This window comes from Vanessa cardui, chromosome 24 (assembly GCF_905220365.1).
Source record: "Vanessa cardui chromosome 24, ilVanCard2.1, whole genome shotgun sequence".
Taxonomy (NCBI): domain Eukaryota; kingdom Metazoa; phylum Arthropoda; class Insecta; order Lepidoptera; family Nymphalidae; genus Vanessa; species Vanessa cardui.
The window spans coordinates 8,533,230-8,549,124 of record NC_061146.1 but is presented as its reverse complement, the minus strand read 5'-3'; the positions used below and the strand labels follow the sequence as shown (position 1 = coordinate 8,549,124).

The 15,895-nt window shown below is 36.9% G+C and overlaps 1 protein-coding gene across 2 annotated transcripts in view; it reads right to left on the bottom strand.

The window, feature by feature from the left end:
• Positions 1-2,358: 2,358 nt before the first annotated feature.
• Positions 2,359-15,895, bottom strand: part of LOC124540124 (KH domain-containing, RNA-binding, signal transduction-associated protein 2-like) — a 324,033-nt gene continuing 310,496 nt past the window's right edge. For both annotated transcript variants that reach the window (XM_047117562.1, XM_047117561.1), the window contains exons 9-10: positions 5,072-5,222; positions 2,359-2,562 (exon numbers count right to left, since the gene is read on the bottom strand). In XM_047117562.1, coding sequence (XP_046973518.1) covers positions 2,490-2,562; positions 5,072-5,222 — 224 coding nt within the window. In that variant the 3' untranslated portion in view covers positions 2,359-2,489. The remainder of the gene's footprint in view (positions 2,563-5,071; positions 5,223-15,895) is intronic.

Genomic DNA, 15,895 nt, shown 5'->3' with positions numbered 1-15,895 from the left:
CTACTATGAAGAGATGACAATAATTTTCCTAATTACGCCACAAAAAGCCAATGACATTTAATCTATGAACTAAATTTAATTTATCTATTATTATATTATGGTTATTAATAAAAAAAACTTACATATAAATCTGTAATATTTTATATAAAACTTTATATGAATAAAAATGACAATCGTATAATAATATATTTATAAAAATGTAACTGAATATTCATTTATATTATTATTATGTTATAAGCTGAAAACTGTATTATAGAAAATGTGTGTGCAGTATTCTGTGTCGTCACTGTTAAGGTCGCTATGTCCAGTAAGTCGGACCAACGGCGTTACGTATTACAATACTGAGCATATATTCCATTTTTGAAAAATAATAATTTTATAATCTTAATTTTTTTTTGCCAATTACATTCAAACTCAAAATAAAAAAAATCTGACTTTAAATATTATAATAAATAATAATTGCTAATCATTATTAATAAACTATTTTATTTTAGTTTATATTCATAATTACAGTTACATTTATATATTTATATAAACTTATTAAAACACTTAAATAATCTGATATAATAATGATCAAATTGTTTGTTTCTTTGTTAAATAACGTCGCAGTATCAATACCGGAGAAGCCAGACATTCGCGCAAATTATTTGCGTATACTCATTAATACAATTGTTTAGCAAATTTGTTGAAACTTTAACGATAAATATTTACTCTCTATTTATAAATACGCGATGGAAATTTATGCACAAGTAATTTTGTTTGCTAATTTATTATAATGTTATATGAATGTGCGAATGTCTGGCCGCTGTTTTATTCTAAGGATAATATTCTTAAGTGCATGTGTTTTATATTAACTGTATTTAAAATTACCGATTTTTATATTATAACGTGCTGTATAGTGTGTTATGACGTAATTAACTATTAAGTTTCGTGTTATACTAGCTAAGACCCGCGATTTTCTGCGTGGATTTTAGATAAATATTGTTGGAATAACCACAGCGGTCTACCAGGGGAAGGACAAACATGTATTAAAAGTGGTACTATACTTGGCTTGGCATGAACGTGTATTCATTCATTCTTTAAATACGACAATGTGCCCTACATGACCTATTCGATTCTATTTGCACTTTTTAAATATTTTTACTTTTTTACTTGTCTATGGTTTTTCGAAAATCGATTCGATCTGTAGTCAGTATCATATTCGAGTTATTTGCGATTGGATTAGCACAGGATGACTAGTATTGGCGAATACACCAAGTATTTAATCAAACGAACAAGCAAAGCCAAGCGAGAGTTACCCTAATAAATGATAACTCTATCACTAAATTTAAAATTCCAATGTTTAATATTAACTACATATAATTTATGATTATCTAAGTTATATATATTTATTATATTTGCTCGTAACATCTTATTAATATTTAATATACTATATTATATACAAACTATTTTCTCTAGAAGGCATAGGATAAATAACACCGTGGTCCTTTAATTATTACTAAGTAAAAGCCTTAAATTACTGGGGTTTATGTAAATTGACCGAATTAAATTAAAAAGAAAAAGTTCTTTTTTTAAATATCTAAAAAAAATGTTGACATTTAAACAATACATAACATAATAGAATATATTTTGACATGTCATTCGATACCACAGATAATACAAGACTTTTTTCTTTCATGCATTTGCCTCTTTTGCAATCAACTGTCAGATACTTTGACGTATTATGTAACTTTATTTTTTTTAAATAAATCGAATTTAATGACCACGATTGGGATAGATTGATAACAGTATAAATACTAGCTATATTATTATACATAAATAGGTTTTGTAAAAATTATACAGAGTGTTGCTAGTAAATACTTTTATTTAAAGAACATAAATTACAATGATTTTCGGATATTATTTAGGGACATAAAAAAGTCTTTTTAAATTTAGAATTCAATAATCTAATTATGAGTAAAGGCATTCTCATAAAGGAGGTTTTTACATTGTTCGATACAGAAAGTCGTAGCTCGCTTAGATTATTTTAAGAATTAAATCAAATTTAATTTGACAAACCTATTAATAATTTTAAATTTCATTCGGTTTTAATTTTTCAATTTAATTCTTAGTGTATTTTTTTTTTATGTTGATAGTCTAAGGTTTAGACAGCTGTCAACTGTCACCTGTCCTTTTAAAAATGATTTGAATTGTCTTTGGTTAGCGCTCAAGTAGTGTTATACGTCAATTTGTATTGGACAATGCGTTTTGTTTTCTTAGTTTAGTATAAATAAGGTCATAAATAAATGTTAGTCTCAAAATGTATACATTGATATAGCCTGGATATAATTATTCGTTAAACGCACCGTTTTTTTTTTAAATGTGAAGTTCATTCAACTTTCAGGCTAAATCAATATTTGAAGGATATGATCGAAATTAATCTAAGGTTTAAATGATATTTACAGTTGTATCGTTTGCGGTTAAAACAGAATCTGACTAGAAACTTTGTATTACGCTAGGTTGATATTCACGCCGACGCCGGTTACGAAGTCATCCCTTATAAGTGGAAGAAGGGTTGTGTGTCTGTAACAAACAAATTTAAAGTTAATATTTCATTAAATCTTCAAGTTGAATTTGCATTTTTTTAAAGAGGTAGGCAGCTTCACAAATGACCTTGAAAAAAATGGCAGAATCCTTGTACAGTCAGAGCAAAAAAGCCTTCGTTAGTTTTCAAATTCGTTCCTTCATCAAGTCTGAAACTATTAGTACCTTTTGAAAAGTCTAAACATCAAAGAATTGCGACGCAAATTGTCATTCACGATCGTTAATGCAGATTATCGATCATAATGATTTTATAAATGATAAAAAAGCGTGGAGTTAATACCTGTTGCCTTCCAAGCAGGATATATTAATTTAAATAATTGTATTAACTAACATTACTTTGTAATTTTTTAAATGTTGAAAAAGAGTAACTACTGAGTTTCTTGCCGGTTCTTCTCGGTAGGATCTACTCTCCGAACCGGTGGTAACTTCACTTAATTATAAAATGAAGATTCAAAAGTGCTAGTAAAAGCCTACTTGAATAAAGTTTATTTTGATTTTCGATCTTGACTGCTCACACGAAAATAGATCTTAAGGTGACGAACCTTTTCTTACCCGACTGTACCTTTAATACTGTCTAACTTACTTTCTAACTCTTCAAAGAATAAACAGTCAGTCTGAGTATGCTGTCTGTTGATAAAATATCACATAAGATGGGCCCTTCTTAGACAAGCTCGTTATTGTCAATATTTACATAAATTGATACTTTTTTCAATTAACTTAAAAAAATATGTTTGAAAACACACACTGGATTGCCTTGTCTTAAGATTCCATAGAAGCTTAAAGTGGTGGTTTATAACGAACAGCATTTTCCAATATAATAGTCGGAATAAAGTAAAACAAACCTTAGTTTACGTATTTCAGGCGTTTTACTAATAACTCGGCTACATTGGGAACAACTAAGAGTTTATGATTAAAATATCTCCATTTATAATACAATACTATTAAACTTAACTATTTATATCGAGATTTTGTATGTTATCGAGAGATTGAGCTGAGATGACCCATTGGTTAGAACGCGTGCATCTTAATCGATGATTTCTCGTTCAAAATCAGGTAAGCAGTGGGTAATTTACAGGCTGTTACTTTACTACTTATATCAACTTTAATTTACTTCTAAAAGTTCCGATAACAGTTTCGTCGACATTCAAAACGCCATTTATTCGCAAATCCATAGTGAACGGCCTGTAAATTTCTTACTGTTTGGATAAGGCCTCCTTTTCCATCAAGGAGAGGGTTTGAAACATATTCCACTACGCTGTTACAATGCGGATTGGTGAAATGCACATGTGGTACAATTTCGATTAATTAGACACATGAAGGTTTCCTCATGATGTTTTCCTTCAACACCGAACACGAGATGAATTGTAAACACAAATTAAGCACATATATATAGTGGTGCTTGCCTGGGTTTAAACCCGCAATCATCGGTTAAGATACACGCGTTCCAACCATTGGGCCATCTCAGCTCAAGAGATGAGATGGTCCATAGTGAATATCATAGATTAATCAAGCACTCGACTAATGATGTTGCATCAATTCGCTGTCAAATATTGTCTTTTAAGCTTTTCTCCTCTTTTGCTGGGAATAGACTATAGAGTATAGAAAAAAAAATGAATATTATCATGACGAGGGGTAGGAATATATAATACATATACGGTGCCTTAAATAAAATTGCAACGAAATTAGTGAACACTAGTATGGGCTATGTATGGGTGAGACTAATATTGTCAGCATTATGAGGTATGAGGCAGTGGAGTGTCTTATAATGATATTGGTCTTAGGGTATGTTGTAGTCAACATATAGAAAATTAAATCTTATACGTTATAAAATAAAGTTTACTTTTTAATACCGTCGACTTTTGACTATTTCACGAGAACCTAATTTAATTTTGATGCACAATATTGTAGCAACGTAAAAGTCGAAACATTTTTTTTTAATAAAAAGTACACAGTTATTTCTTTCGAGTTGATTCAAGGCATAGGGCGGTCTAATTATTCAAATTATATTTTGTCAAAATCTACGTCCAGTTCTCCTGCTTGGTGGCAGATAACCAGTCAGTATTTTAGTGTTAATGGCATTAAAAGGCATTCAATTATTTATTTTATCTTTAAAATGGTTATAACAATGACATAGATATAGTAAATTTAAATCATACTTAAATAAAACTAGTTATAACGGATTTGAATCGCGTATATTAATTATTTTTGCCATCCCGACGTTTCGAGCACTATATAGCGTTCGTGGTCACGGGTAGACTGACTGAGAGTCTACCCGTCGTAAAACGTCGGGATGCCAAAAAAAAAAAATTAATTAAGATTCAAATCCGTTATACCTAGTTCTATTTAAATGTGTAATAATCTCGAAAATTTAAGACATCATTAAATCATACTTTATAAAATATGGAACGGTTAATAATATATAGTGTTTAAGTTAAACAGGTGCGAGCTAGGCGGGTTTAGTACAGTTATATCAGCATGAGGCACTCACTCCGGCGCAGGCCACGGCGCGTGCTTGTGCGTGGCGGCGCGCGCGCGAGCCAGCAGCGTCATGACAGCGCGCTTAGTCGGCGACATGGCGGCCCGCGCGCCGAGCAGCGGCCGCTTGCGACCGCTCGCAACGCCACCCGCCCCACCCGCACCTGCGGAAAACGCACGCGTTTTAAAACACGAACATCGATACATATTTATACGGCATGCTTGACCACCAGAGGGGCGTCCTCATCCTCGTGAGCTCCTGCTGTTGACGACCACCTGCCGCGACGCAGGCATCGACAGGAGCAAATAGGACGAAACCACCGGACATGACAGCTACAAGGATAAGAGTAGCACCGGATAAGGCACACCACTGGGTCCAAGGAGAATGAGATTAAGAGGTAGCCGAGGTTACCCGGGATTAATAGCCCGGGTAGGGAGGGTAACCTCGAGGCCCGTACCCGGCTCGTACTAAGGGCGTGCAGGAAGAACCCTCACTCGTACATATTACAGTCAAGTAAAAATAAGAGCCGAGATGGTCTAGTGGTTAGAACGCGTGAAGGAAAACATCGTGAGGTAACCTGTATATGTATGATTTCATAGAAATTCTGCCACATGTGTATCCACCTACCCGCATTGGATCAGCGTGGTGGAATATGTTACGTACTTCTCACTGAAAGGAAAGGAGGTATAAGCCAAGCTGTTTTTTTGTTTTAAAGTACAGAAGCGACTACAACGCGATTGACTTTAAAGTAAATAAAGAATATTATATGATAATATTTATTATGAATATAAACTAATGATTAAATTTATTTTTGAATATAATTTTACCTGTATTTAATATTATAAATTTGAAAGTAACTCTGTCTGTCAGTCGCTCTTTCACGACCAAGCTGATGAACCGAATCAGATGAAATTTGGTATGAAGTAAACTTGGATTTCAAGAAAGGACATAAGGTACTTTTTTGCCTGACACAAACACCCTAAAACCCGAGTGAAATCGCGTGCGACTACTATTTTTAAATAAATAAAACGTCTAAACAAATACAGACAGTGAAATATTTATACAGCATCAATATTTCCTTGAAACATCCAAATGTCTTTGAAAGTTCCGAGTATAATGACGTCACAAAAACAAAAGTCCATCATTCAGTAGCGAGAGTGCGGTTAACAAACAATTCGTTATTTCATTCTGCGGCAAAAATAACGCGTTACGATCTGCAAAATATCGCCCCGACGAAAGATTTCGAATGAGATTTTACGGGACGGTTCAAGGTATGGAACAAAAGCGGGTAGCATGCAAATATAACAATAAGATTTTAAATAATTGAGGATTTAAATATAATTATTCTGTAAGGATAAAATTGAAAATTGAGGACAAAATTGTATATTGTAAATTGACATTATAAAAAAAGAAAAAAAAATAGATCCCGTTGAATTTCTTTCGCCGGTTCTTCTCAGGTATGAGATATTATATTCCGAACCGGTGGTAGATTTTCGACAATCAATAAGAAAGTGTAAACACTTCTATTTTGAACAAAGGTTTTTGACTTTGATTTTGACTTTTGAAACTCACTTCAGAACGCGATAGTGAAATGTAAGTCGATTGTTTTATTTCTTAATAACATTTAAAACACACACAACAATGAAAGAAAGACCACAGTGGCGTGCACTTGGAGGGGCCTATGTCCAGCAGTGGACCAAAACGGGCTGATGATGATGATGATGATGATGATGGTGAAAAATGGAATTCAAAGAACCACACATAAGTTACCAATAACCCTGTATATATATAATTATATTGTTATGTTAGTAGTTTAACTAATGAATTTAGATACGTTGGTAAATAGTTATTAAGTTGTGATATTCTGTAAGAATCACTCTGCAGGTAAAGGCCTCCTCCAAATTGAGCTAGGTGTCTCTCGACTTCGCTGTTAACATCCGGTTTGGACTAAAATTTAAGTCTTTTTAATTTCATATTATTTTTTGTTATGGTATACTTTCAATATTATATGTGTTGACAACGAAACAATCGATGAACACATAAACCAAATTTGTTACATTGTTTTTAATAAACTGTTGAATATAAAATAAAATGTATATGTCGGCGCGAAACTGCGAATTTAAGAAAAACGTGTCCAGAAATGATTATTTTATTTGGATTGTTAAATTAATATTCTTTAGTAAATTGTGAAATGTTAAATTACTCTGATATATTCAAGTGTTTGTAAACAGGTGTTCTGTTGAGTAAATTAGACTACCCACCCATTTTTGTTATAAAAGACCAAGCGCCCGCCGGTATCGACAGGTTTGGTCGGACCGTCGGAGCGATCGGACCGCCTTATATTGAAATTAATCAGAGAAGATTATTTTTTGAGTTTAATTTCATACCACCGAGGATGGTTAAAGATCGAAACTCTGACAATCGTGACGTCAGAAATGCTGACGTCACGTTTTTTAAAAACGGGCTCAGACATTCTTCTCCGTTATATATGTCGCAACCGGGTTAATTATTTCGGTCAACGCCATCTAGCGGAACGTATACCACTACCACGAGACTACGTTATGGAATCGTTTCCGGAACGCCAGCGCCACGTAGCGGCACTCGATGGAGTTTGTGTAAGCATGCGCCAGAGGAGAACGTCGGACATCACTACTCTCCGAGCGTTCGGCGCGTGCGGTCACAGAACCATCGCGCATTCCGGTCACCTACTTAAACTCTGTTACTGAGTCATTATACTGTGGTTGATTGTACAAGTGTGTTTTCTTGATCCTACGTCACCCACCGATAGACGCCCACAAAGGAAACCATGAACTATAACTGTGGTGATGGCCCTCCGCCGTTATCAGAAGCGGGATCAGCGTTGGATCAAAACAATGAGAACATCTGGCGTGCAATGTTCGAGCAACAAAACCAGAACATGCGAGCATTGATTGAGGCCCTGCAATCATCTAAGCCGGCCCACCATGAAGAACTACCAGCATTCGATCCTGACAAAAAGGATGCTGATGCAAGATCCTGGTGCTCGACGGCTGACTTGTGTTTCGCCGAAAATCCTCCAAGCGGCGGTCGACTTGTTTTAGCGGTCAGCAAGGCGCTAATAGGTGAAGCATCAACTTGGTTATCTCAAATAGCCTAGGAGGGTATCACGTGGGTTGAATTCAAAGCTCTCTTCGCAACACGATTTATTTCGACCGAAACATTGGCGGGTACCCTCATTAAGATGAGTGCCGAGAAACCAAGTGAAAAAGAAACACTACCCGCATTTGCAAGTCGATTAATTTCGTCGCTGACCAACCGATGGAAAGACGTAAACAAAGAAGAAATCGCCGTAGCAACAGTACTCGCTCACTTGTCACAGTTCGAGCCGCGACTTCAGCGCATGGCATTTACTACGAACATTACATCAAGAGAGAAATTACAACAAGAACTGAGTGCTTTTTCACATCTCAAGCGCAAAATAAACACCACCAGTGAGCTGTCAAATACAACTGACATGAAGCGAGCGAGGATGACCCAAGTTCAGTGTTATAATTGTGGCAAAAGTGGTCATAAGCGAATTGAATGTAGAAGTAAAACGATTGACCCGAGAGGACGGCCTACACCTACAACATCGTCGAGTCAAGCATCGCAGCAGCCGGCAGCCAAGACCTTGGTTTGCTTTAAATGTGGCAAGCCGGGTCACATCGCCGCGCGGTGCAACAGCAGCAGCCACGGCGGCAGCGGGCCCGCCATCAGCGGCGCACACGGCGGCGAGCGACGCGTTGACATCTGCACGGTGCAGCCACCGTCCGGGACATTAATACACAAAGGTGAATTAATTCAGTTTACATATGATTCTGGTGCTGAATGCTCGTTAGTTAAAGAAAGTTTTTCATCAAAGTTCAGTGGCAAGCGCCACTATAATGTTGTTGCTATGACTGGTATTGGTAAAACACAAGCATTCAGTACAGAGCAGATTTTATGTTGTATTGTGATTAACGGTCACCCTCTAGAAATCTTATTACATGTTTTACCTGACAGCTATCTGCAAAGTAACGTTATGTTAGGCCGTGAGATTTTAAATCGTGGTTTCGCGGTAAATATGACAGCTACCGAGTTTTCGTTCACTAAGGTTTGTTGTGTAAATTCGATCAGTCAAAATAGTGATAATACATTACGATTAGATTTAATTACAACAGGAGTGTCTGGTGAAAACAAATCTAAACTATTGGACGTGCTTAATCAGTTTTCTGAGTATTTTATTACCGGTTCACCTACAACGCGTGTAAACACAGGCGAGCTTAAGATTAAATTAATTGATTCGAATCGAACGGTGCAGCGGCGACCGTATAGAATGTCAACAGAAGAACGTAGTATTGTACGCGAACGTGTAAAAGAGTTATTAGAAGCTAATATCATTAGGCCTAGTTGTTCTCCATTCGCGAGTCCGGCACTGCTAGTAAAGAAACATGACGGCTCCGATCGTATGTGTATAGACTACCGCGAGCTTAATAGTAACACCGTCTCCGATCGTTACCCGCTCGCTCTTATTTCTGACCAAATTGCGCGACTTCACGGTGCCAATTATTTTTCTAAATTAGATTGCGCCAGTGGTTTTCATTTAATTCCGGTTAGTGAACATTCCATAGAAATGACTGCTTTTATAACAAATGACGGACAATACGAGTTTTTAACCATGCCTTTTGGCTTAAAGAACGCTATCTCAGTATTCCAACGGGCTATTATGAACGCTTTAGGTGATCTAGCTCATGATTACGTGATTGTTTATGTCGATGACATTTTGATAGTTTCACCCGACGTAGAGTTAGGTTTACAGAGACTTTACACTGTATTGGAAGTTTTGACTAAAGCTGGTTTCTCTTTGAACCTCAAGAAGTGCTCCTTCCTCAAAACGAAGGTAGAGTTCTTGGGATTCGAAGTAGAGTCCGGTCAGATTAAACCCAATCGTAGAAAGGTAGAGGCGTTAACTGCTTTACCGCCCCCTGAAACGGTGACTCAACTACGACAGTTTATAGGTCTAGCGTCTTATTTTCGACAGTTTATTAAAGATTTCTCTAAAATAATGGCTCCCTTGCACCGATTAACTTCATTGAAAGGCGAATTAAATTGGAAACCTGAACATGAAGTCATTCGTCAAAAAGTAATTTCTGTTCTAACGAGTGACCCTATATTATCGATCTTTGACCCCGAGCTTCCAGTAGAGTTACATACAGACGCGAGTAGTTTAGGCTATGGAGCAATCTTATTTCAAGTCAAAGATAATAAACGTAGTGTAGTAGCTTATTACAGTAAAAGAACATCTCCAGCAGAAAGTCAGTATCACTCGTACGATCTTGAAACTCTCGCTGTTGTAAATTCGATCAAGCATTTTAGACAATATCTTCATGGCAAAAAGTTTACCGTCTTTACTGATTGTAATTCGTTAAAATCTGCTCAAACGAAAAAGGAACTCACTCCTCGGGCGCATAGATGGTGGTCCTTTCTACAGTCATTTGATTTTGATGTCGTATACAGAGAGGGAAAACGTATGTCGCATGTAGACTTCTTCTCGCGAAATCCTTTGTCACTTGATTCAAAAGCAGTAGATCGTGTTAGTCCAAAACGCGTTGACGTAACAGAGCTTTCCCCTAACTGGCTCCAAGCGGAACAACAGCGCGACACTGAGATTTCAAAAATAATTACTGACTTAGAAGAAAATCGTTTAGATGAACAATTAGCGAAAACTTATGTGTTACGGTCGGGTATATTACATCGAAAAATACAGCGCAACGGTAGAACTAAGAGTTTACCATATTTACCTCGTGCTCTCAGATGGTCCGTAGTTAATAACTTTCACGACGCTATTGTTCATCTTGGTGCCGAAAAAACTACTGAAAAACTATTTCATTATTATTGGTTTTCGGGAATGTCTCAGTATGTTAGAAAATTCATTGATAATTGCGTTACATGTAAAGTAGCGAAATCGCATTCTGGTAAAGTTCAAGCCGAATTGCATTCAATACCTAAAGTAACGACGCCATGGCATACGGTTCACATAGACGCGACGGGTAAACTTAGCGGCAAAAACGATAAAAAAGAATACATTTTCGTGTTAATAGATGCGTTTACGAAGTATGTATTGCTCTTTCATTCGACAAACATTGACTCTAAAAGTAGCATTCACGCCGTAACTAAAAGTACAGCTCTATTTGGTGCTCCAAGTCGCATAATAGCTGACCAAGGACGTTGTTTTTCGAGTAAGGAATTTCGTGATTTTTGTGTTAGTAAAAATATTGACTTACATCTGATAGCGACCGGTTCATCTCGTGCCAACGGGCAAGTAGAGAGAGTTATGAGTGTTCTTAAATCAATGTTAACTGCAGTAGAAACAAGCGGTGATAAATCGTGGCAGGATACTATAGGCGAGGTTCAACTAGCAATAAATTGTACGATGAATAGAGTTACAAAAGCTTCTCCACTTGAACTTTTAATCGGGAAAGTTGCAAGACCGTTGTCACTGATGTGTAGCGAAATAGAGACCGATGTTCATTTGAACGAAATTCGCGATCGCGCGGCTGAGAATATAACACAAGGTGCGGAATATGATAAGGCTCGATTTGATAAAACAAAGGCTAAAATTAAGAATTTTGCAGTAGGTGACTTTGTATTGTTAGAAAACGAAGAACGGAACCAAACAAAGTTAGACCCGAAGTATAAAGGTCCGTTTAAGGTGATTAAGGTTTTGGATGGTGATCGTTACATGTTAAAGGCTTTAAATTCAAAGCGTACATACAAATATGCACACGATAGATTAAGAAAGATGCCAGCAGGTCATTTACCAGTCGATGTTGATGTTGATGATAGCTGTAACGGTGTTGACGAGTAAGCTTAATGTATGTAGACGAGTAAGGGATGCTAGCGGCCGTATTGTGTTCGACCGTACCTGTAGTTATTACGTAGTCGTAGCCCGGTAGAAGTCGGCATCTCTTGAGGCAACTCAAGTAGACCGTGGGTGCGCGGTGCGCGTTTAACTCAGGCGGAGGTCGGGGTCTAAGAGAGACCACAATGGTGTGTAGTCACGGGGTGATACACATGGGCACATGCAAGGTTTCGATCCACGCGGTGGATGCGGCAGGGCAATGTGATTGCCAGTCGGCTAGAGAGCCGTGGCGCTAGAGGTTTTTACTCGTAGAGTTTTGTTAACTTTAAAGATAATTTAGCAGTATAGTGTTAATGTGGAATAAAATGACTGTGGTATCTGGCCTGGCGTGGTGATCTTGACTGTAATTGTAATTTTAATTATTTTGAATTCCTATTGTTCGATATCGTTTTAAAGTAGAGTTGAAGCTGAGTTGTTAATAGAAATTAAACTGTAGTGGTCTAAGAGTTTCTTTATTTGTCCAATGTGTATGTAATGTCAGAAGTGGCCGAGCAGAACAAGGTTTTCTGTGGTATGTTTTGTCGGCAGGTTAACAATCACACGTGGGCGTGTGCAAGCAGGATGGCCGTGTCGCAACCGGGTTAATTATTTCGGTCAACGCCATCTAGCGGAACGTATACCACTACCACGAGACTACGTTATGGAATCGTTTCCGGAACGCCAGCGCCACGTAGCGGCACTCGATGGAGTTTGTGTAAGCATGCGCCAGAGGAGAACGTCGGACATCACTACTCTCCGAGCGTTCGGCGCGTGCGGTCACAGAACCATCGCGCATTCCGGTCACCTACTTAAACTCTGTTACTGAGTCATTATACTGTGGTTGATTGTACAAGTGTGTTTTCTTGATCCTACGTCACCCACCGATAGACGCCCACAAAGGAAACCATGAACTATAACTGTGGTGATGGCCCTCCGCCGTTATATATTAAACACTCAAATACATATTAAAATATTATCAGCTTCAAACTTGTACCACAGCTGATTTTCTCATTACACAAGGAAAACCGTGGGCCGTGTTTTACCGTTTTTAACGTAACAATCGTTCGTATGAAAGAGCTGTCTCGGGGACGTTTAATTAAATAACAAAGATATTTAAAACTCGATATGATGTCGCGGTTTGTGTTGTTTTAAACAAAGCGCTCGTAAACGTCTAAAGTCGAAACAATGTGGGATTATTCAGGAACATCGATCACTTTGAAAACTTATTTAAAATTATTTTACAAATTTAACAAAATTTTGTTAAATTGTGTGTTATGGAATTTACGAGGGAAAGTTTTAACCACCAATAAAGACCCACTGTTGGGCAAAAGTCAAACAAACAACAACAATAGCCTGTATTAGTGTGAACCTGCCTGTATGTGTGTAACAATCGTGTGTATTTGCTTACTTGCCCACTGCTGGGTTAAGGCCTCCTCTCCCTTATTCCACCACGCAGTTCCAATGCGCATCGGTGGAATACACATGTGGCAGAATTTCTATGAAATTCGACACATACAAGTTTCCTCACGAAATTTTCCTTTACCGCCTAGCACGAAATTAATTATAAGCGCACATTAAGCACATGAAAATTGAACCCACAACAATTCTTTAAGATGCACGCGATCTAACCACTAGGCAACATCTCGATAGAATCAAATTATCAATTTAATTTAGGCGTGGTCTATTTTTCTGAATTTTTTTGGAAACATTTAATTTTTTAAACGGAAATTAGAAGAATTGTAGGAACAAATTTAGTATGTAGTTCTTCTATGCTTGCCTGGATTAGAATCCATAATCTCTGTAGTGTAGTCTACATTTTTGGATCAATGTAGTTTTTGAGTATTTACAAGGGAATGACGTCATAACGTCACTAGTAATATGGCGATCAGTGGCTGTCGACATTTTAAAACATTGTTCATTTAAAAGTGTTTTGTATACGAATTTATTTTAGATTTTTAAAGAGCTTGTACCCAATTCTGTAGACATTATAATGTATTTCCCTTTAGGATATTTTATTTCACATTTGATTGATTGACAGGTCAATAGAGGCGCAGATGTCCCCATTATGAACGTCTTAGGTTCTTTTCTGGATAGCTTTAAGAACATCATTAGTATTTCTATAACAAAATAAATATTAAAGGCACTTAAAATAATGGATGACTTAAGTAAAAAAATTAAAAGTCTTTTCAAAATTGAATATATATTTTGTTGGAATAAACAAGCAACATCTTCGTCAAGTCACACAACATCCCTAAAAAAAAAAACAAAAAAGGCGGGAGATTCGTGGCTGTCACATTGAGATCGCGAATATAATTATTACGAATAAGGTATATATATTAATAAATAATAAATAAATAAAATGCGCGAGCCGTTATGTTTTGACAAGCGTCTCGAATGCAAACCGATTTACTCTTAATCGAGATATAACATTGTAATCCTTTGATATTGTTATTATGTACGATTATTGAATCAATGAATACAGTAATCAGGCGAGGCACGCCCACATAGTCTTCCAAATGTCGGATCAATCTCCGATCCCAACTGGTCGGCATACTGTTTCTCCGACATATTCATATATAAAAACTACTACTATTTTTTATTCCATCCATCCATCAGCCCATTTCCGTCCACTGCTGGACATAGGCCTCTTCCATTGCACGCCACTGAGATCGTTCTTGGGGTACTCGCTATTTTTTTTATATATATTATTAATACTATCCCACGAAAGCCTAAAGGGTATTAATTACTAGTAGTCGCCCGCGGCTTCGCTCGTGTTTCAGGGTGTTGGTTGTCATGTGTTAGGAAAAAAGTAGCATACGTTCTTTCTTGGAGTTCAAGTTTGCTTCATACCAAATTTCAAAAAATTCGGTTCAGCGGTTTGGCCGTGAAAGTGTCAGACAGACAGAGCTACTTACACATACACATTTTGAATATGAAAATATATACAACAACAGCCTGTAAATTCCCACAGCTGGGCTAAAGGCCTCCTCTCCCTTTGTGGAGAAGATTTGAAACATATTCCACCACGCTGTGCCAATGCGGGTTGGTGTAATACACATGTGGCAGAGTTTCTATGGAATTTGTCACATGCAGGTTTCCTCACGATGTTTTCCTTTACCGCTGAACACGAGATGTATTATAAAGACAAATTAAGCACATGAATCAGCGGTGCTTGGTTGGGTTTGAACCCGCAATCATCGGTTAAGATGCACGCGTTCTAACCACTGGGCCATCTCGACTCACATTAAAATATGCATTACAGTAGAACGCCCTTTATCCGAATCGATCCTAAGCATAACATAAAGTTTTCTTATACACAGACAGACAAACATAGTTACTTTCACATTTATAACTTTAATATAGATTTGTGCCGTATATGCACATATACATTAAAGTAAACAGTTAGTAAAGTTACATATTCTATGACTAAAATATTTCACATCTGTGTATCTCATATTCTTTGGCATATATCATGTATAAAAGTCGAAGCATTGCATATGTAAGACAGTGTCTATCAAGGTGTCACAGCCCGTATAATTGTACCGTCTCGTTAATAAATCGTGAACAATTTAGTGACTTTCATTATCCTCTACACAAACACAGCAACAGATTTAAAATTCGAATCGTGTAAGTTCAATGTTATATAAAACTTATGAAAGTCGTTAGGGTAAGAAAAATCGGATCACTGTTTGCGTGGTTCTGAGAATTGAACGCCATTAATAAACTGGAATCCGACTTTAAAACTTAAAACAATTTCAAATGATCTATTCAGAGACATTAAAGTAACCGCAAATGTGTGGCGCTGTAAACACGACCATTTCGTATAAATGACTATAAACTTCGTGTAACTAAACGACATTTTGTACGTAGTGGGGTTTTTTCTGACGACCTCCGTGGTCGAGTAGTGTGTACTCCGGATTTCATGGGTACTTATGTAT